We start from the raw sequence: 20,969 nt of genomic DNA on the forward strand, positions 1-20,969 counted from the left end.
ACTCCAGAGAGTATCGGCCCAATCTTCCCTCTCATCTCAGGAACCAATCCCATGAACTTTTCAGGGAGGAAAGAAACCAAAGGGTGTATTTGGAGAGATATGTTTTCAGAGACTTTTAGGACTTCAAGGAGTTAAGTTATGAGGAGAGATTATACAAACTTAGGGTTATATTCCTTAGAATTTAGACGGTTAAGGGGAGATCTGATCGAAGTTTTCAAGATATTATGGGAAAACAGATAGGGAAGGTGGTGGTGAGCCGCCTTCTTGAACCGCTGCAGTCCGTGTGGTGAAGGTGCTCCCACAGTGCTGTTAGGGAGGGAGTTCCAGGATTGTGACCCAGCGACGATGAAGGAATGGCCGATATATTTCCCAGTCAGGATGGTGTGTGACAGTTTGTAACACGCTGAGCAGCTGTACCGAAGTTGGTGCAACCACCAAACCTGACACTTTAGTGCTGAGGGAGCGGCAGTTTCATAAGAACATAAGAAATAGGAGCAGGAGAAGGCCATATGGCCCCTCGAGCCTGCTCTGCCATTCAGTAAGATCATGGCTGATCCGATCATGGACTCAGCTCCACTTCCCTGCCCGCTCCCCGTAACCCCTTGTTCCCTTATCGGTTAAGAAACCCTCTATCTCTGTCTTAAATATATTCAATGACCCAGCCTCCACAGCTCTCTGGGACAGAGAATTCCACAGATTTACAACCCTCTGAGAGAAGAAATTCCTTCTCATCTCAGTTTTAAATAGGCGGCCTCTTATTCTGAGACTATGTCCCCTAGTTCTAGCCGTGCGTTGCCAGAAGACGAGCCCACTCTCTCCATTTGACTTCAGCTGTGGTTTTCATAGTTTTTTCCATTTATTCCGTGACTGATGTGAAAGTCGAGCGGACCTAATCGCCCCGACTACAACACGTGTGCTGAAGTCTTTCTCACACTAAACATTTTTTTTAAACTGGAAACTTTGATTTGCCGTGTCAGACGTCGCCTGCTCGGATAGCGGAAGCCTCAATACGCTTACCTCCTGTACATGCTTTTCATTATCTTCAAAAACAAGACAGCCCTGAGTTAGACGTAATTACAATTCACCCGTGGAAATTGGAGGCAAGAGGCCCCAAGATCCAAAATTAAAGTGACCTCAATCAAATTATAACCCGCTGTGGATTGCTGCTTGCCCCTTTGCACTTTGGTCATGTTTTGTTTGGTGAAATAAGATATAGTTCATTGAAATAAACCGGGTGATAGGGTCCATGGAATGTGCAAAATTTTACTGACAGGTTTTTATTGATGACTTAAAATGTGCATGAAAGTGCAGGAAAGCGTTTCTGAGTGACACACTGCCAATAAGAACATAAGAAATAGGAGCAGGAGTCGGTCATTCGGCCCATCGAGCCTGCTCCGCCATTCAATAAGATCACAGCTGATCCGATCATGGGCTCAGCTCCACTTCCCCGCCCGCTCCCCATAACCTTTTACTCCCTTATCGCTCAAAAATCTGTCTATCTCCACCTTAAATACATTCAATGACCCAGCCTCCACAGCTCTCTGGGGCAGAGAATTCCACAGATTTACAACCCTCTGAGAGAAGAAATTTCTCCTCATCTCAGTTTTAAATGGGCGGCCCTTTATTCTAAGATCATGCCCTCTAGTTCTAGTCTCCCCCATCAGTGGAAACATCCTCTCTGCATCCACCCTGTCAAGCCCCCTCATAATCTTATACGTTTCGATAAGATCACCTCTCATTCTTCTGAATTCCAAAGAATAGAGGCCCAACCTACTCAACCTTTCCTCATAAGTCGACCCCCCCAGCTCCGAGACTGGAGAAGCTGGGCTTGTTGTCCTTGGAGCAGTGATGGTTAAGAGGAGATTTGATCGAGGTCTTCAAAATCATAGAAAGTTTTAATAGAGTAAATAAGGAGGAACTGCTTCCAGTGACAGAAGGGTCGATAACCAGGGGCCCCAGATTTAAGGTGATTGGCAGAAGACCCAGAGGTGACGAGGAAATATTTTTTTACACAGCGAGTTGTTGTGATCGAGAATGCACTGCCTGAAACAACAACAACTTGCATTTATGTAGCGCCTTTAACATAGTGGAACGTCCCACGGCGCTTCACAGGAGTATTATGAGACAAAACATTGGACACCGAGCTGCATAAGGAGAAATTAGCGCAGGTGACCAAAAGCTTGGTCAAAGAGGTAGGTTTTAAAGAGCGGCCTACAAACGGAGAGAGAGGTAGAGAGGCGGAGAGGTTTAGGGAGGGAGTTCCAGAGCGTGGGGCCCAGGCAACAGAAGGCACGGCCACCGATGGTGGAGCGATTATAATCAGGGATGGTCAGGAGGGCAGAATTAGAGGAGCGCAGCCATCCCGGGGGGTTGTGGGGCTGGAGGAGATTACAGAGATAGGGAGGGGCGAGGCGAGGGCCATGGAGGGAAGCAGATTCAGTAGTAACATTCAGAAGGGAATTGGATAAATACTTGAAGGGAAAATATTCTCCAGTGCCATGGGGAAAAGAGCGGGGGAGTGGGACTAGTTGGCTCGCTCTACCAAAGAGGTAGCACAGGCACGATGGGCCGAATGGCCTCCTTCTGTGCCGTATTGTTCCATGAGGTGCGGAGTTGTAGTGTAGCGACTTTATTCGTGGTCCCGCTGTCACTGTAAACTTGGAGTGATGGAGAAATGTCTCACAAGCACCCCATCACAGAAACACCCCAATGTGAGACGCGCTCAGATCTCATTTCCAACTCAGCAGTGGTTTTACTCTGAACAAATCTGGAGGAAGGAAGAGAGTGGCGACCAGGGCAGGATGGATCGTAAGTAATTAGCGCAGACAGACAATGGCAGCGCGGAGAGTGTGCCTGCAGTAACTGTGCGTGTCTGCGGGGAGCAGAACCGAGGCTGCTGCATTTGGTGCCAGAACACTGTTAGAGCAATTTTTTTTTCTTAATTCCAGAAATATCCTGGCCCATTGAGTAAACTGATAAAGATCAAGAAAAGCAACATTGAAAGGGGAGTTGACGATTTTTGCAGAAATAGTTTTTTTTATTCTCGGGCAGATTGTGCGACTACAGATTGTGCTCGGACACAATGGTGTTCAGCTGCACCGGACGCCTGCAGCCCAAACGCAAGTAAATAAGAGCGGCAACTGGCAGGGGAATGCAGGTGTCTGCTTTAAAGGCAAGGCTGTGTTCTGCCAGCTCTTACCGATGAGTAAGGGTACGGTAACATAGTGGCCCAGGAGAGGCGAGGGCCCAGGGGCAGCACGGGCCCAGCCCACACTGCGATATGTGTGCGCACTAGGTCCATGCAGCAGAGCAGGTCTCCAGTTGTCCTGGTTAACCCTTGCCACTGGACCAAGACCTCGCTCTGTCAAGCCCGTGTGGTGGCTGGTGTGCAACGGTCACCCCACGTTAAAAAAATCCACGCACAGGCATCTTCCACCCTTCAGGATGTAGTTCGGGATCTGGAATATTAGCTCCTTCATTGAAACACCTGTGAACTTTTTGACGTGGAAGCAAGTCACCCTCGATTCGAGGGACTGCCTATGATGATGAGGTTATGTTAATGTACTAGTATCATAGTATCATAGACATTTACAGCACAGAAAGAGGTCATTCGGCCCATCATGTCCACGCCGGCCGACAAAGAGCTACCCAGCCTAATCCCACTTTCCTGCTCTCGGTCCGTAGCCCTGTAGGTTACGGCACTTCAAGTGCACATCCAGGTACTTTTTAAATGTGGTGAGGGTTTCTGCCTCTACCACCCTTTCAGGCCGTGAGTTCTAGACCCCCACCACACTCTGGGTGAAAAAGTTCCCCTCAAATCCTCTCTAAACCTTCTACCAATTACTTTAAATCTATGCCCCCTGGTTGTTGACCTCTTTGCTAAGGGAAATAGGTCCGTCCTATCCACTCTATCTAGACCCCTCATAATTTTATACACCTCAATTAAATCTCCCCTCAGCCTCCTCTGTTCCAAAGAAATCAAACCCAGCCTATCCAATCTTTCATCACAGCTAAAATTCTCCAGCTGTGGCAACATCCTCGTAAAATCTCCTCTGTACCCTCTCTACTACTCCCGAGGCCGGGACTGATGATCCAGAGACATGAGTTCAAATCCCACCACGGCAGCTGGGGAATTTAAATTCAATTAATTAAATAAATCTGGAATAAACAGCTAGTATCAGTAACGGTGAGCATGAAACTACCGGATTGTCATAAAAACCCATCGGGTTCACTGATGTCCTTCAGGGAAGGAAATCTGCCGCCCTTACCCGGTCTGGGCCGATATGTGACTCCAGACCCACAGCAATGTGGTTAACTCTTAACTGTCCTCTGGAATGGCCCAGCGAGACACTCCGTTGTAACAAACCACCAAATGGTCGACAGCGGTTCAAGAAGGCGGCTCACCACCACCTTCTCCAGGGGCAATTAGGGATGGGCAATAAATGCCGGCGATGCCCACAACCCAGATAGCTTGCGAGGATATTTATGAGGGCAGCTGAGCAGCCTTGGACTGTTCTCGAAAGCTTCTGTACAGCAAGACACGGCACAGGAAGCTCTTTAGTCGCAGGTTTTTGGCACAGAACATCTCGGAGTGTTTTGTTTTTTTCCATGTTTAACAAGTGGGAAGAATGTAATTTTGTGAATGCATTTCAGGAGATTTTGGGGGGGGGCGGTTTTTAAACATTATTACAGATACAACGTCCGAAGTCCGGCAACCTCGGGACCGAGACCATGTCGGTTTTCAGATTTTTCCGGATTTCAGACCTCGCTGTTGGCGCTCCTCGCCGCCCGTCGATTCTCACCGCCTGAGGCCCCCTGGCGCTGCGGGGTTTTTTTTACCGGTTTCCTCGTCCCTCGTCGCCATCGTGGTCGCTGCAAAAATGTCCGGTTTTCGGACGATTCCAGTTTTCGGACCGCTAGATTCTGGACGTTGCACCTGTACCAAGATTGAAAAGCACAGAAGCGCATTACCGCTCAGCAGTGATGCCCAGTAATTTTTTTCACACATTTTAGGATCTTCCTGGGGCTACTCGTGGTAGTTTGGACAATACACTGGGATAGTAATTGGATTGCGCCGCACCTGTTTTACAGGCAGAAAATGGGCGCCTAATGGCCAATATGGTGGGGGCCACATGCGCGCTCATTCCATGCCGGAAGTTCACTGCCTGCCATAAGAACATAATAGGAGCAGGAGTCGGCCATTCGGCCCCTCGAGCCTGCTCCGCCATTCAATAAGATCATGGCTGATCTTCGACCTCAACTCCACTTTCCCGCCCGATCCCCATATCCCTTGAATCCCTTCGTGCACAAAAGTCTATCGATCTCAGCCTTGAATTTACTCAAAGACTGAGCCTCCACAGCCCTCTGGGGCAGAGAATTCCAAAGATTCACCACCCTCTGAGTGAAGAAATTCCTCCTCATCTCAGTCTTAAATGGCCGACCCCTTATCCTGAGACTGTGACCCCTGGTTCTAGACTCCCCAGCCCGGGGGAAACATCCTCCCTGAATCTACCCTGTCAATCCCTGTAAAAATTTTGAATGTTTCAATGAGATCACCTCTCATTCTTCTAAACTCTAGGCAATATAGGCCAAGTCTGCTCAATCTCTCCTCATAGGACAATCCCTCCATCTTGGTAAAGGCTCCTTCATAGGCATCCAGAACCCGTGCTGGAAACGGGTGTTAAGACCTTTGCACATACAAGCAATAAATAACAATAATATCGCCCCATATTCCTCTAGAATGAGAGTAAAGTATCCCACAGGATCCCTTACCTATCTGACCCCGCTAATGTCTCACGATGGGACATAAGAAATAGGAACAGGAGTCGGCCATTTGGCCCCTCGAGCCTGCTCCGCCATTCAATAAGATCATGGCTGATCTGATCATGGACTCAGCTCCACTTCCCCGCCCGCTCCCCATAAGCCTTTACTCCCTTATCGCTCAAAAATCTGTATATCTCCACCTTAAATATGTTCAATGACCCAGCCTCCACAGCTCTCTGGGGCAGAGAATTCCACAGATTTACAACCCTCTGAGAAGAAGAAATTCCTCCTCTTCTCCGTTTTCAATGGGCGGCCCCTTTATTCTGAAACTATGCCCCCCTAGTTTCAGATTCCCCCACGAGGGGAAACATCCTCTCTGCATCTACCCTGTCGAGCCCCCGCCCACTGCACCCATCAATAACCAGCCACCAGTCCCTTAGCCTCAACAAACGTATTCCTTGTACAAAATCAGAAGCGAAACTGCGGCAGAAACTTCCGCTATCCTGAGGTTTTCTTTCATTTTCCCCCTTTTTGTATAACGGGATATCGTGAAAAACAATCCGGTGAATAACTGGGAGGCGGCGGAGGGGGAGGGGGGAAACCGAAAGGCCGTCTGTTATTCATAGATTTCCTCAATAGATTGTCAGAATTCCCCTTTGTTGCCGAGCATTGCCCTCAGGACATCCGACATTGTGGAATGACAGGTATTTGTTTGAGTCTGTGGATTGTCACAGCACATCCTGATAAGGTTATGTCATCGCAGGAAGCCCAAGCTGGGTTTCTTTTAAATAGAGAATCTGTTTTTCATTCCCAGCTAATCTAAACCACCAGGAGCCAGGTTGCTCAGACAGTTGAGCAAGTCCCTGGGGCCGAAATTCAGGGTCAGTACAAGACCCGTTACCGCCGTTCAGTGGGGGGGGGGGGCCATGCGGCGGAATCGAATGGCCACCACGTTGCCGTTCATTGGCCACCACCATCCAAATTCAGCTCGGGGATTTTTCGGCCTGTCCCCACGTGCGCCCCGCAGCTGCCGGCCGCCACAAGCGCGTCATCAAAACCGCTCACCGCCGATCTCCCGCACCTGCAGAATACCGCGACCAAAATTTGCCGGAAAAACATGGTTGCCCTGCCGCGCGGTGCCCCCGACAGCTTTCTCTGCCAGCGCACCCTCTCCTCACTGAGTGCGGCCCGGCAGCACGGCGGCCCGTCAAAGGGGAGGGCGCACTTCCGCGGCCGCCATGTTGTTATTTTAGCCGGCCAACTTCCCGATCGGCCGGCCAATTATTGCCCCCCCCCCCCCCCCCCCCGGGTTCGGCCGGGCAGCCTGGCGTCCCCCTCTTGGGTGCCAGGCCGCTGGCCAGGCCCAAACCCTCCCTGGTGGCCCAGTGGGCCGAAGATAAACAATGCCCGACTCTCTCCCCTTTGACGGAGGTGGGGGGGGGGGCGGGGAGAGTATAGTAACGCGCACGCGCTGTGACATCACAATCCCGCCCCAAGCTCCGCCCCCTCAGCCTGACTTACCGTCGCACTTCCGCCCCCCACTATGACCGACTTCCGGTCCCACGGTAAAATCTACAAAGTCCCGAAAATGGACGGAAAGGCCGCCTCAAGGCTCCCGCCGGAAAAATCTTCCCAAATAATGGGTAGCCTGCCAGCGTTCTGCAGCCCTGAATTTCGGCTCCCATGTCTCCAGGCCGGAAGGCCAGGAGCTCACTCCTCAGGGTCGCTGTGCTGGTTCCCTGAATTTAACTTCCTTTATTGAATCATACACATTTACGGCACAGGAGGAGGCCATTCGGCCCATCGTGTCCGCGCCGGCCGACAAAGAGCCACCCGGCCTAATCCCACCTCCCAGCTCTGGGTCCGTAGCCCTGTAGGTTACGGCACTTCAGGTGCGCATCCAGGTACTTTTTAAATGTGGTGAGGGTTTCTGCCTCTACCACCCTTTCAGGCCGTGAGTTGCAGACCCCCACCACCCTCTGGGTGAAAAAAGTTCTCCTCAACTCCCCTCTAAACCTTTCCCCAATTACTTTAAATCTATGCCCCCTGGTCGTTGACCCCTCTGCCAAGGGAAATGGGTCCTTCCTCTTCACTCTATCCAGCCCCTCATAATTTTATACACCACAATAAGGTCTCGGGGCGAAACTGCCCCTTTTTATAGCCCCGTTAGGGCCAACGGGGGAGGGGGGCACCACTGCCTCCCGGGAGTTTGCGGGGGGGGGTTGCCATGGTAGCGACGTGCCCCACGGTTAGTGCCCCCGGGCCGCTGCCTAACCAGCGATGACACAATCGCCATGTGCAGCGACCCCTCAGCGCCCCGCGGGGGGGAAATTACCCCGCGGGTCACGAGGTTGATGCGAGCGGGTACGGGGCGTTAAGGGCGATTTCCCCCGCGGGGGCGGTACTTCTGTGCCGGGCGCTAAATGTCCCAGCCTCAGGAGGTTACCCCCCCAATCAGGGCGCCGGGTAATTCTCTCCCACCCCCCCCCCCCGCTCAATCGTTCTCACAGCCAACATTCTCCAGTTGTGCCAACACCCTTCAGTTGGTGACTTTTCTGTCGGTGTTTGGCTTCAACGACAACACCTTCTCGGTCGAGGACCTTTCCGTGAGCAGGTGCGGCAGGTTACAGCTGAACATAAGCCGACGGCCCACTCAAAACCACCGCCCTTCATCCATCTTGGTCCCCTTTTCATCCCGACAACCGGAATTGTCCAAAAACCGGACATTTTGCGCATAGCTGATGGAGTCGTCCGGAATTATTGTCCGAAAACCGGACGTTTTGAGGCAAAACCCAAAATCCGGCACGGCTTCAGTCGAGGATTCTGGATTTCAGACTTGATTTTCTTGTCTGAAATCTGGAAAAACCCAAAAACCGGAACAGATTCGGCCCCGAGGATTCCGGATTTCGGACATTACACCTGTATCACTTGTGTTTTACCCCATTTGTCGTTTTGCTGACATTTCCTGCCTGTGTTCATTGCCTCAGTTATTTTGAATTGAGATGTGACCTGACTTGGACCAACTGAAGCTTGTCAAAGTGGAACTGTGAGTGTGGTGATTGCCCCAGAGTCGCAGTACTGCCATAAAAATGTTCAACCTGTTCTTTCCACAATGTTAATGGAGGCGTTAACATCAACACACTTGTTTTAGATTGACTAATAGTGCCTTCGCTGAGAGAAGGAATTGAATGACTTTATATAATAATGCAAAGATCAGTATTTAATGGGCCTCTGGTTTTCCCCTGACTCATCTAAGGACACCATTAAGGGATTTGGTGTTGACTATATAAAGTGACTTTTCTTTTCTTAATGAGTATTTGGACACAAACCAAACTCCTATCCATTCTTCTGCGCCTTCTCACTCCCTCGGTCTTCATCTTCATCTTCATTACTGTCAAGACAGGTGTTTGGCAGGAGTACAGTGTCTCATTTGGACTATTAATAACAGCAGCTTGAATCTCTATCGCACCCTCACATGAAAGATTATCTCAAAGCGCTTAAGGAGGACACCATAGCAGGATATTTACGAGGATGTTGCCGGGACTGGAGAGTTTTATCTATGACGAAAGATTGGATAGGCTGGGGTGGTTTTCTTCGGAACAGAAGAGGCTGAGGGGAGATTTAATTGAGGTGTATCAAGTTATGAGGGGCCTGGATAGAGTGGATAGGAAGGACCTATTTCCCTTAACAGAGGGGTCAAGAACCAGGGGTCACAGATTTAAAGTAATTGGTAGAAGGATTAGAGGGGATTTGAGGGGAAATGTCTTCACCCAGAGGGTGGTGGGGGTCTGGAACTCACTGCCTGAAAGGGTGGTAGAGACAGAAACCCTCATCGCATTTAAAAAGTACTTGGATGTGCACTTGAAGTGCCGTAACCTACAGGGCTACGGACCCAGAGCTGGAAAGTGGGATTAGGCTGGGTAGCTCTTTGTTGGCCGGTGCGGACACGATGGGCTGAATGGCCTCCTTCCGTGCTGTAAGTTTCTGTGATAGGATTGCCCCTTGAGAAGGTGGTGGTGAGCCGCCTTCTTGAACCGCTGCAGTCCGTGTGGTGAAGGTGCTCCCACAGTGCTGTTAGGGAGGGAGTTCCAGGATTGTGACCCAGTGACGATGAAGGAATGGCCGATATATTTCCCAGTCAGGATGGTGTGTGACTCGGAGGGGAACGTGGAGGTGGTGGTGTTCCCATGCGCCTGCTGCCCTTGTCCTTCTAGGTGGTAGAGGTCGCGGGTTTGGGAGGTGCTGCCGAAGAAGCCTTGGCGAGTTGCTGCAGTGCATCTTGTAGATGGTACACACTGCAGCCACGGTGCGCCGGTGGTGGAGGGAGTGAGTGTTGAAGGTGGTGGATGGGGTACTGATCAAGCGGCTGCTTTGTCCTGGATGGCCCTGGAAGCCCCTGGTCACTTGGACTGTCGGCACAAACCCGTAACTAAAAAATGTAATCTACAAAAGTAAGTAAAAAAATCTCAAATACAGTGAGTTTTAGTGACCGACGGAAGAAAGTGCACACTGCAGAGGTTCTGTTTTTCCCCTCCCTCTGTTACCAGCTATTTCTCGTGCGTTGTACCAGTGTGCGACTGCCTGTGTTAATGTGTTATGACACTCATTAGAACCAGACTGGGAAATGGAATTGACTCAGCCATTGAAATGTACAATGTTCACCTCAGACTGGTACTCATCCATTGACCTCACACTCCGATTCCAACCCTCCCCCAGCCTTCCCACTGGAGGGTTGGAGGACCGTAGAACTCTCAGTGAGCCTGTATCCCCTTGGGCCAGGCCCTTGATAGCGCAGTGTTTTCTTGTTCTGTTAACTACCAGAATAAGGCTTTGGGCTGGAAATTCGGTTTGAGGCTAATTCGGGCATTAATGGCGGTGGGGCAGTAAATTTTGCACCAGGAAATGGTTTGCGTCGGCAGCCACAAAATTCACCAGCTGGGCCCCGAGTGTGGGGTGCTAAGGGAGGTGTTGCACACGTCTCTCAGGGCACTAGGCCGACTGAGCAACTGGAAATCCCAAGCACAGGAGCCGGCCTCTGAGCTCCCTGAGAGAGGCTTCCGCGGGGGGGGGGGGGAAATTGTCCAAAAAAACCCCACAAAAAACATTCCCAATACTTTGTTCACCCCACATAAAGATTAATCACAAAATAAAAACGATCACACTTACCCAACGTATCCATTCCTTCCCTCACTGCCACCGGGACAGCTCCGACTGCCCGCTCTCCCAGGCGGTCCCTCTAGGGTGCGCTGCAGGGCGCTACAGGGTCTAAACCGGGGACGTTACACACCGGCCGATACTGGTCAACACCGCGGGGCACTGAATGTGCCGAGCGGCGTGAATACCAGGCCTCGCAGCTCCGAACCCCTTTAGTGCCCCTGTTCCCACCCTTTCCGTGGGCGCTAAGCGACCGACTTTGTATCCCCTTTGAGTTTATCAATGTGTGTTTTTTTATAAATTATCACATTCCAATTACTCGTAAACTTGTGCTTAAGGATAGAGTTTAACTCTGGGAATGTTCGTTTGTTGAGAAATCACAAGGGGTTCATGGAATTAGAGGATAGAATGCTCAGGTTCACACAACAAAGAGAAAATCCCATACTTTGACACTTGCTAAGGTCAATATTTATACAAAATATGTGGCTACCCAGCGCTTTAACTAAAATAAATATTTGTTATTGCAAAATAAAATACAGATATGGGGGCGATTATAACCCGACTCACTCAGCAGAAACCTGGCGGGCGGGCGGTTAAAATCGCCCCGGGCCTTTACCTGGCTGAAAGCCGCCACGATCGCAACATCTGCGATTTTAACCCGCTCCCCTGAGCGGGCAGCAAGGACAGACGCCCGGAGCCAACAGGGTCCTTCTTAACACGGGCATGGTGTGGCCCGATGACATCATTGAGACCCGACTGTAATTTTAACCCAGGCCTGAGCGGGGAGTCCGCCCAGAGTTAAAATCGGGTCCGTTAACGGGAGGGAGCTAAAGAGAGCAGTCATTAATGAGTGCATGGTAAGAGGCCAGATGGAAATAAACACAGTGGGTGGCGGGTGAGACAATTCAGTACCACATCTGGATTTGAAAGCCGAACGTTTCAGCCCGATCTCTAACAGAGTACAGAGAGAGCAGTGTCCTCTACATTAGTCAGTGATCTGCCAGCCGTTCAGTATAAAACAATCATTATAAACAAATTGGAAAATGCAATTGACTCAGCATGTAATTAACTGTGTCAGCCTTGGCTCAGTGGGCAGCACTCTCGCCTCTGGGTCAGAAGGTTGTGGGTTGAAGTCCTACTCCAGGGACTTGAGCACAAAAATCTAAGCTGACACTCCCAGTGCAGTGCTGAGGGAGTGCTGCACTGTCAGAGGTGCCGTCTTTTGGATGAGATGTTAAACCGAGGCCCCATCTGCTCTTTCAGGTGGATGTAAAAGTTCCCATGGCACTATTTCGAAGAAGAGCAGGGAAGTTCTCCCCGGTGTCCTGGGGCCAATATTTATCTCTCAACCAATATCACTAAAAACAGATTATCTGGTCATTATCACATTGCTGTGTGTGGGAGCTTGCTGTATGCTAATTGGCTACATTGCAGCAATGACCGCACTTCAAAAGAGTACTTCATTGGCTGTAAAGTGCTTTGGGATGTCCGGTGATCGTGAAAGGCGCTATATAAATGCAAGTCTTAGTCAACTGGAATGCAGTTTCACAGCTGGTGTTTAAAGCAGGCACTTTCATTTCATGGTTAATTCTGAGCCTAATCCTATGAGCCCCTTTATTGACACTGTTACAAATTTCTGTGTGTGATTCAAAAGTGAATTGAAGTGCACTGTTCCAAGTTTCCAACAGTTTCAGATTTATCATTTTATTCCTTTCATATAGCATGTAAGAAGGCACGTAAGAAAGGTTGGTTGAATTGGAGGGGGCGGGGGAGCTAATGGAAACTGTTAGTTTAATAGATCTTTAACCCAAGGCTTCCATTGTACATTCTTTTAACATTACTCGAGCAGCGTGTAGCCAGAGTTCGGTCGGGGCCCATGGCTTTCGTTTCCTTACCATTTCCTTCCCATCCGAGCGGCCTTGCTCCCAGGACAGCTGCAGCTTCTTGAGTTGTTTTTTTTTGCGACGCTGTAACCCATAACAACAGGAAAAAGGGAGGAAAAAAAACCCCTGACGTGACCAGGCTGTCCCAATGACACATAGCTTCAGAAATCTAGTGATCGAGTTTCCGCTCGGGGCCCAGTCGGGAAATCGCGCCCAAATTGAGCTCGAAACGGCGGCTGCTTAGGTCGTAGTTCAAGCTTCCGCTAAAATGTATTTGCATAATCGTAAAACATTCCATGGACCGGCGTAATACAAAGTAATTGTTCCTTTTTTTTTTAAATAAAAACTATTCCGTAATGTGTTTGAGAGCAGTGAGCTTGGGGCAGTTTTATCAATGCAGCTGAAAAAATGGGTTAGAAACATAGAAACATAGAAAATAGGTGCAGGAGTAGGCCATTCGGCCCTTCTAGCCTGCACCGCCATTCAATGAGTTCATGGCTGAACATTCAACTTCAGTACCCCATTCCTGCTTTCTCGCCATACCCCTTGATCCCCCTAGCAGTAAGGACCTCATCTAACTCCTTTTTGAATATATTTAGTGAATTGGCCTCAACAACTTTCTGTGGTAGAGAATTAACAAAAAGAAGCATTTTTAATCAGGGCGGTATTTGGGCGTTGGTTTCCGTTATAAACAGTCTTCATGGCGGTGCACGAGTGATGGAGTCAGATTTTATTAAAAAAAATATGGGTGGGGGGGTTCAGCTAATTTACTGGCGTTAATTTTATGCCAAAAGTTACGCCGGCGATAAATGGGCGTTAGTTTCCATTTTTAATCAAATATGGGGGTTAAACTCAATCTCAGTGGTTAACTGGGCGGTAACCAGGCGATCCCAATGGAAAGTCCAGCCCTCTAGTTCCCAGTCCCCCACCTGTGAGAAAACACACATTAAAATCACTGAAAATGACTCAGTAAAACACTACTGAACCACTTAATCGTTTTACTGGTGTGCACCATGGGTACATCGTCTCAAATCCGGCGTCCGAAAACCGGAATTGTCTGAAAACTGGACATTTTTGAGAAAATCCCATTTGATATTCAGTAAAATAAAACCCAAAATTATTGTCCAAAATACCGGCGGGCCGGACTCATTATCGGCTTCAAATGTTTTAATTGGCGAGCGATCGGCCCGGGCCTTGCTGAGCCTGACTTCAAATACATATTATTTTATCCTTATATTTACCTTACAATAATAGACTTTATTCTACTTCATGCATTCCTTGTTTCTCCTATCCATTCAAAGGAGCCTAAGATAGGCTACTGATTTTATTGATTTTCTTGTCCGAAATCCGGAAACATCCAAAAATCGGCAAGGTCTCGGTCCCAAGGTGGCCGGATTTGAGACGTTGTACCTGTGGTCAGTTTCTTAATAATTTAAAGATTTTTTGAAGCAAATTTTTTTTTAAATGTGATGTCCGGTGCCCCTGCGCCTCAGAGAATGAGCGCAAGCTGAAGAGCCTCCCGGACCCACGCAATCGGCCGAAATCTCGCAGTGTCAGCCGTGCTGGGGTGGGGGCCTGGTCCGGGGGGAATTGAACCTTGAACCAGCGTAAAAGGTCACGGAAAACACGAACGCGAGCGGTTTGGGCCGTAACGCACTTGCGTTTGGAACTCCGCGATCTCTGGCGCTGGATAGGCCAATTCCATCGAGATTGCGTTGACATCACTAGCGGAAACTCAACTCCCCACTCCCGAAAACTGAATCTCAAAAATACAGAAAAAAGCCTCTTTGTCTTTAGTATCAAGCCCATGTTGTCTGTGACAGTAACTATTTGTGTTTGGTCTTGGGTCACTTCTGGAAGAGTTCAAATTTTACAGCTCTTCTGATCCATCGGTCGGTAACTGTACTGCCTCGTGTGCAATTCAGCCGTGCTGCATAGCAAGAGTCCAGGGTCGATCCACGCTCTACTGCCCTGTCACCACGGACAGCTGGAACAGTAGGAAAGGGTCACTCTCTCAGAGTGCTGTTCGGAGGAATTGTGGGTCCTTGTACACGAATCGCAGAAAGCTAACATGTAGGTACAGCAAGCAATCAGGAAGGCAAATGGTGCATTGGCCTTTATTGCAAAGGGGGTTGGAGTACAAGAGTAAGGAAGTCTTGTTGCAATTGTATAGGGCCTTGGTGAGACCACACCTGGAGTACTGTGTACATTTTTGGTCTCCTTATCTAAGGAAGGATATACTTGCCTTCGAGGGGAGTGCAACAAAGATTCACCAGATTGATTCCTGGGATGGGGGGATTGTCCTATGAGGAGAGATTGAGTAGATTGGGCCGAAATTCCTTGGGGTTTAGGAAAATGAGAGGTGATCTCATTGAAATATAAATTTTCCAGAGGGCTTGACACAATAGATACTGGGAGGTTGTTTCCCCCGGGCTGGAGAGTCTAGAACCAGGGGTCACAGTCTCAGGATAAGGGGTTGGCCATTTAGGACTGAGATGAGGAGGAATTTCTTCACTCAGAGGGTGGTGAATCTTTGGAATTCTCTGCCCCAGAGGGCTGTGGAGGCTCAGTTGTTGAACATATTCAAGACTGAGATTGATAGATTTTTGGGCTCGAGGGGAATCAAGGGATCGGGCAGGAAAATGAAGTTGAGGTAGATCATCAGCCATGATTTTATTAAATGGCAGAGCAGGTTCGAGGGGCCGAATGGCCGACTCCTGCTCCTAGTTCTTAAGTTTTTATGTACTACAATTAGCTTCAGTGTATCCTGGGTTAGGCAGGATGGGGACCGGGGTGGGAAATCAGCCAGAATTCCTTGCTCGTGATTGCTAACGGGTGACCCTTCACAGAAGCGTAGACCTGTGTGAGGCCAGGATGTGATCGGGATGCCCCAATAATCAATTACCCGCTGGAGCCTAGTGCCAATCTTCACGGAGGCAGAACGGCCTCTGGGGCTGCCCAGTGCCTGTGAAACCATCTCCTGCACGAATCAGCTGGTTCAAGAGAAGAAAGCTGTGAATGAGAACTCTTACTAAAATTGAAATCATTCACAAAAAGTAACTGGCGATAACATGGAAACAGTGCTGTTGTATTTAGCTGGAATTGGTGTGGCCTGAGTCACTTTTAGGTGCAGCATTTAGCAACATATTCTCAAAGCTTTGAGTCCCTTATCATTTCATGAGATAATCTTCCATCAATGTAACCCCTCTCACTTTCTCCGAGTGCTTTGGTTTCAGTAACGGTGCTAGATGCCGTTAAACTTTGAAACAGTTGGAGAAAGTGCTTCACCTCCACCTCATGTTACTCTTCTCCCTCGATGCGTCCACTGTCGGCTGCCATAGTGAAGTCGTCTTGTTTGTTCCCAGGTTCCCAGGAGTCGGACAGCTCCCAGTCGGCCAAGAAGGACATGTTGGTGGCCCTGAAATCTCGACAGGATGCTCTGGAGGAGACCCTTCGTGTCCGGCTGGAGGAGCTGAAAAAACTCTGTCTGAGAGAGGCGGTAAGATGGGCTTCAGTGTACTCGAGCCAGAGGTTACTCTCGATCTACGTTCCTGAAGGGCAGATAGACCTCTAAAAACAACAACAACTTGTATTTATATAGCACCTTTAACGTAATGAAACATCCCAAGGTGCTTCACGGGAGTATTGTGATATTTTTAAAATTTGACACCGAGCCGCATAAAGAGAAATTAGCGCAGGTGACCAAAAGCTGGGTCAAAGAGGTCGGTTTTAAGCAGCGTCTTTAAGGAGGAAAGAGAGATAGAGAGGTTTAGGGAGGGAGTTCCAGAGCTTGGGGCCCAGGCAACAGAAGGCACGGCCACCGATGGTCAAGCGATTATAATCAGGGATGCTCAAGAGGGCAGAATTATAGCAACGCAGACATCTCGTTGTGGGGCTGGAGGAGATTACAGAGATAGGGAGGGGCGAGGGCCATGGAGGGATTTGAAAACAAGGATGAGAATTTTGAAATCGAGGCGTTCCTGAACTGGAAGCCAATGTAGGTCACCGAGCACAGGGGTGATGGGTGAGTGAGTGCAAGTTAGGACATGGGCAGCCGAGTTTTGAATCACCTCTAGTTTGCGTAAGGTAGACAGTGGGAGGCCAGCGGAGATGTGGGGCTGAAATCAGACAAAAAAATAAATAAATCAGTTGGCTTATTGAGCCAAGTGGCCTTTCCCTATCTTAAATTTTACTTTGTGTAAAGGTTGAAATATAGATGGTCATTCGGCCCCTCGAGCCTGCTCCGCCATTCAGTGAGACCACGGCTGACCTTCGACCTCAGCTCCACCTCCCCGCCCGGTCCTGTGTCCCTTGGTTCCCTTAGTCTGCCGAGGCTGCCCTTGGACAGGTGCAGGTGGAGCAGTCTCTGCTGGGGCCCTCGGGCTGCGAATCCCAGGCTTCGTAGGCCTAGAGCACCTCAACTCTCCGGGCAGGGCTCCGAGGAGCCGGCCTCTCCCTCTGCTGAAGCCACACGGGAGGCAACTGCCCATAATGGGCACCTTTACCAGTTCCCACAGAGCATCCACTGACAGAATTTACAATGGGAAGGTTTATTATAGTGTTCACAATATTGGCTGGTCCTACCTGATGCAAGATCCTTCAGATACTGGAATACCTCCAGCATTTGAACATAAGAATTAGGAGCAGGAGTCGGCCATTCGGCCCCTCGAGCCTGCTCCACCATTCAATAAGATCATGGCTGATCTTCGACCTCAACTCCACTTTCCTGCCCGATCCCCTAGGTTCCCACTTTCCCAGGAGTCAGACGACTCTCAGTCTGCCAAGAAGGACATGTTGGCTGCTCTGCGTAATACTTTGGTAACTTAAAGGGAATAGTATAGTGGTGGAAGTGCTTTCAATTTAAGCCAATGAATGTTTTTTTATACAACTTGGGAGCGAAATTGCCCCGCCCTGGGTTTGGGGAGCCAAATTTGATTTATCCGTTTTTTTTTTAAATCGCCCGGCGGTAAGAGGACACATGAACCCCGGAATGGGGCTCGTTACCTGAAAAAGAAAGATGTGCGCTCTCTTGGGCGCCCCCGCGACCGGGGGGGGGAGGGTGTGAGTCAACACCGGGCTGGTGTGTCGCAAAGGCTCTCCCCCCCGCTCCGAAAGGGGAGGGATGGAGCGGAGCCTAGGGCAGGCCCCCAGGCGCCCACTGGGCCACCAGGGAAAGGCCTCGGCCTGTTGGCGGCCCGGCCGAACCCGCGGCAATAAAATAAAATGGCGACCACGGCAGGGCGTCCTCCCCTTTAAGGGCGGGCGCGGTGCCTGGCCACAGGAAGCTTCCCGCCGAGGGAAAGCTGTCGGGGGTGGGGGTGGGGGGGGCATGCCGAGTGGCGGCCAATCCGCTCCCAGCGGCCGCCATTGTCCAGGCCCGCTTCCTTGCGCGACGGGCCAATTTGGGCCCCATTCATTGTATTCTATTTTTCCGACTGGAAATTCCAGTTTTGTGGCTAAGTCGGCTGGAGGCTGTCCGTGGGCCGTCCGTCACCTGGGGTCTCTCGTCTTCAACGGCCGACCATTTGTCCCAACTGATGCTGGACTCCCCAATGGAATCTGCGTCCCCAAACCCAGAAAGTTGTTGCCTCCCACATGGCCAGACGTCTGGCCAAACTCCTCGCCCCACCAGCACAGCGCCGCTGTCTTTGTGCAGCACAACCGGAAACTCCTGCCTCTCGATGCAGCTCACAGCCACCGCGCCCGCAACACTCTCGCTGGTCCCCGAAAATCTGAGGGGTCTTTTTTTTTTATTTCTTTCGCAGGAACTGACGGGAAAGTTGCCCAAGGAATATCCTTTGGACCCCGGGGAGCAGCCCCCCACCGTCCGGCGTAGGATAGGCACTTCCTTCAAACTGGATGAGCAGAAGCTCATGCCTAAGGGAGAGGTAAATATCGAATTACATCGAATGTACAAGCACCGAAACAGGCCATTCGGCCCACTGCTCCGTGCCGGGGTTTATGCTCCACACAAGCCTCCTCCCTCCCCTCTTCATCTCACCCCCCTCAGCATATCCTTCCATTCCCTTCTCCCTCATGGGCTTATCGCACCAAAGCCCACTCACCCGTCACCCCTGTGCTCACTGACCTACATTAGCTCCTGGTTAAGCAACACCTCGATCTCAAAAGTCTCATCCTTGTTTACAAATCCCTCCAGGGTCTCGCCCCCTCCCTATCTCTGTAATCCCCTCCAGCCCCACAACCCCCCCCCACCCCCCGAGATGTCTGAGCTCCTCTAATTCTGCCCTCTTGAGCATCCCTGATTATAATCGCTCCACCATCGGTGGCCGTGCCTTCTGTTGCCTGGGCCCCAAGCTCTGGAACTCCCTGCCTAAACCTCTCCGCCTCTCTACCTCTCTTTCCTCGTTGAAAATGCTCCTTAAAACCTACCTCTTTGACCGAGCTTGTGCCCTAATTTCTTCTTATCTGGCTCGGTGTCAAATTGATTTGTTTTGTCTTATGAACTGTGAATCGCCTTGGGACGTTTCACTACGTTAATGACGCTATATGAATACAAGTTGTTGTTGTTTTGTTGTTGTTATTCAGCTTTTCCTTAAATACATCGATACTATTCGCCTCAACCACTCCCTGTGGCAGCGAGTTCCACATTCTCACCGCTCTCTGGGTAAAGAAGTTTCTCCTGAATTCCCCATTGGATTTCTTGGTGATTATCTTATATTGATGGCCTCTAGTTCTGGTCTTCCCCACAACATCCTCTCTATGTCTACCCTATCGAACCCCTTCATAATCTTAAAGACCTCTATCGGGTCACCCCTCAGTCTTCACTCTTCGAGAGGCACGAGCCCCAACCGGTTCAATCTTTCTTGATGGGGGTAACCTCTCAGTTTTGGTCACATCCTTGTAAATCTTTTTGGCACATTCTCCAGTGTGTCTATATCGTATTTATAATATGGCGACCAGAACTGTGCACGGTGCCCCAAATGTACGTCAGTTGATTTTAACTTTGATTAAATTCTAACATACATAAGAACATAATCAGAGTCCATGATCGGATCAGCCATGATCTTATTGAATGGCGGAGCAGGCTCGAGGGGCCGTGTGGCCTATTCCTGCTCCTATTTCTTATGTTCTTATGTTCTTAGAAACATAGAAACACAGAAAATAGGAGCAGGAGTCGGCCATTTGGCCCCTCGAGCCTGCTCCACCATTCAATGTGATCATGGCTGATCTGATCATGGACTCAGCTCCACTTCCCTCCCCGCTCCCCATAACCCTTCACTCCCTTATCGTTCAAAAATCTGTCTCTCTCTATCTTAAATTTATTCCACAGCTCCACAGCTCTCTGGGGCAGAGAATCCCACAGATTTACAACCCTCTGAGAGAAGACAATTGCCTTTGTGTATTTGTTCCTAATCGTTGCCATTTTGCTTTTAATTTATATGTTGGAAGTTGCAGGTTCCGTCGTCACAGGCTGTGATATGTAAATAGTGCAGACCAAAGTTTAGTGTTCTCTGATCAAGCCGACATTTTCAGCTTGATCCCGTGTGGTGGTTCTGTTTCAGGGAAATCACAACGGAACACAGTAAGTGTGTTTCTGATTGTGTTCGACACCAGCCAGCTGCCTCACTGTTTGGATAGAATGCAAAGCCAAACAATGCTGTGGGTCTGGGCGGAACAATAGGTTAGCACATTGCTCACTTCCTCACCCTCGGGTCAGTGCAGCCAAGGGAATCGCTGTCTGCCTGTCTCTCTCGCACTCATCGCCATCACATCTCCCCTCTTCAAAAACCCCCACCCATGGACACCCTCTGTCTTTGCAAACCATCATCTCCATCTCCATCATTCCTCTCTTCTCCAAAGTGTTTGAACTATGCTTCTGCCTCCCAAATCTAACATAAGAAATAGGAGCAGGAGTCGGCCATACGGCCCCTCGAGCCTGCTCCGCCATTCAATATCATGGCTGATCTGATCATGGACTCAGCTCCATTTCCCCGCCTGCTCCCCATAACCCTTTATCCCCTTATCATTTAAGAAGCTGTCTATCTCTGTCTTAAATTTATTCAATGTCCCAGCTTCCACAGCTCTCTGAGGCAGCGAATTACACAGATTTACAACCCTCTGAGAGAAGACATTTCTCCTCATCTCAGTTTTAAATGGGCGGCCCCTTATTCTAAGATTATGCCCCCTAGTTCTAGTCTCCCCCATCAG

At 49.8% G+C, this 20,969-nt stretch overlaps 1 protein-coding gene across 5 annotated transcripts in view; it reads left to right on the forward strand.

Annotated features, from left to right (window-relative positions):
- frmd4a (FERM domain containing 4A) overlaps nt 1–20,969 on the forward strand; it is an 810,443-nt gene that overhangs the window by 731,822 nt on the left and 57,652 nt on the right. For all 5 annotated transcript variants that reach the window (XM_070897082.1, XM_070897085.1, XM_070897084.1 and 2 more), the window contains 2 exons: nt 16,166–16,299; nt 18,566–18,688. In XM_070897082.1, coding sequence (XP_070753183.1) covers nt 16,166–16,299; nt 18,566–18,688 — 257 coding nt within the window. The remainder of the gene's footprint in view (nt 1–16,165; nt 16,300–18,565; nt 18,689–20,969) is intronic.

The sequence above is a fragment of the Pristiophorus japonicus genome, chromosome 13, assembly GCF_044704955.1.
Source record: "Pristiophorus japonicus isolate sPriJap1 chromosome 13, sPriJap1.hap1, whole genome shotgun sequence".
Taxonomy (NCBI): Eukaryota; Metazoa; Chordata; class Chondrichthyes; family Pristiophoridae; genus Pristiophorus; species Pristiophorus japonicus.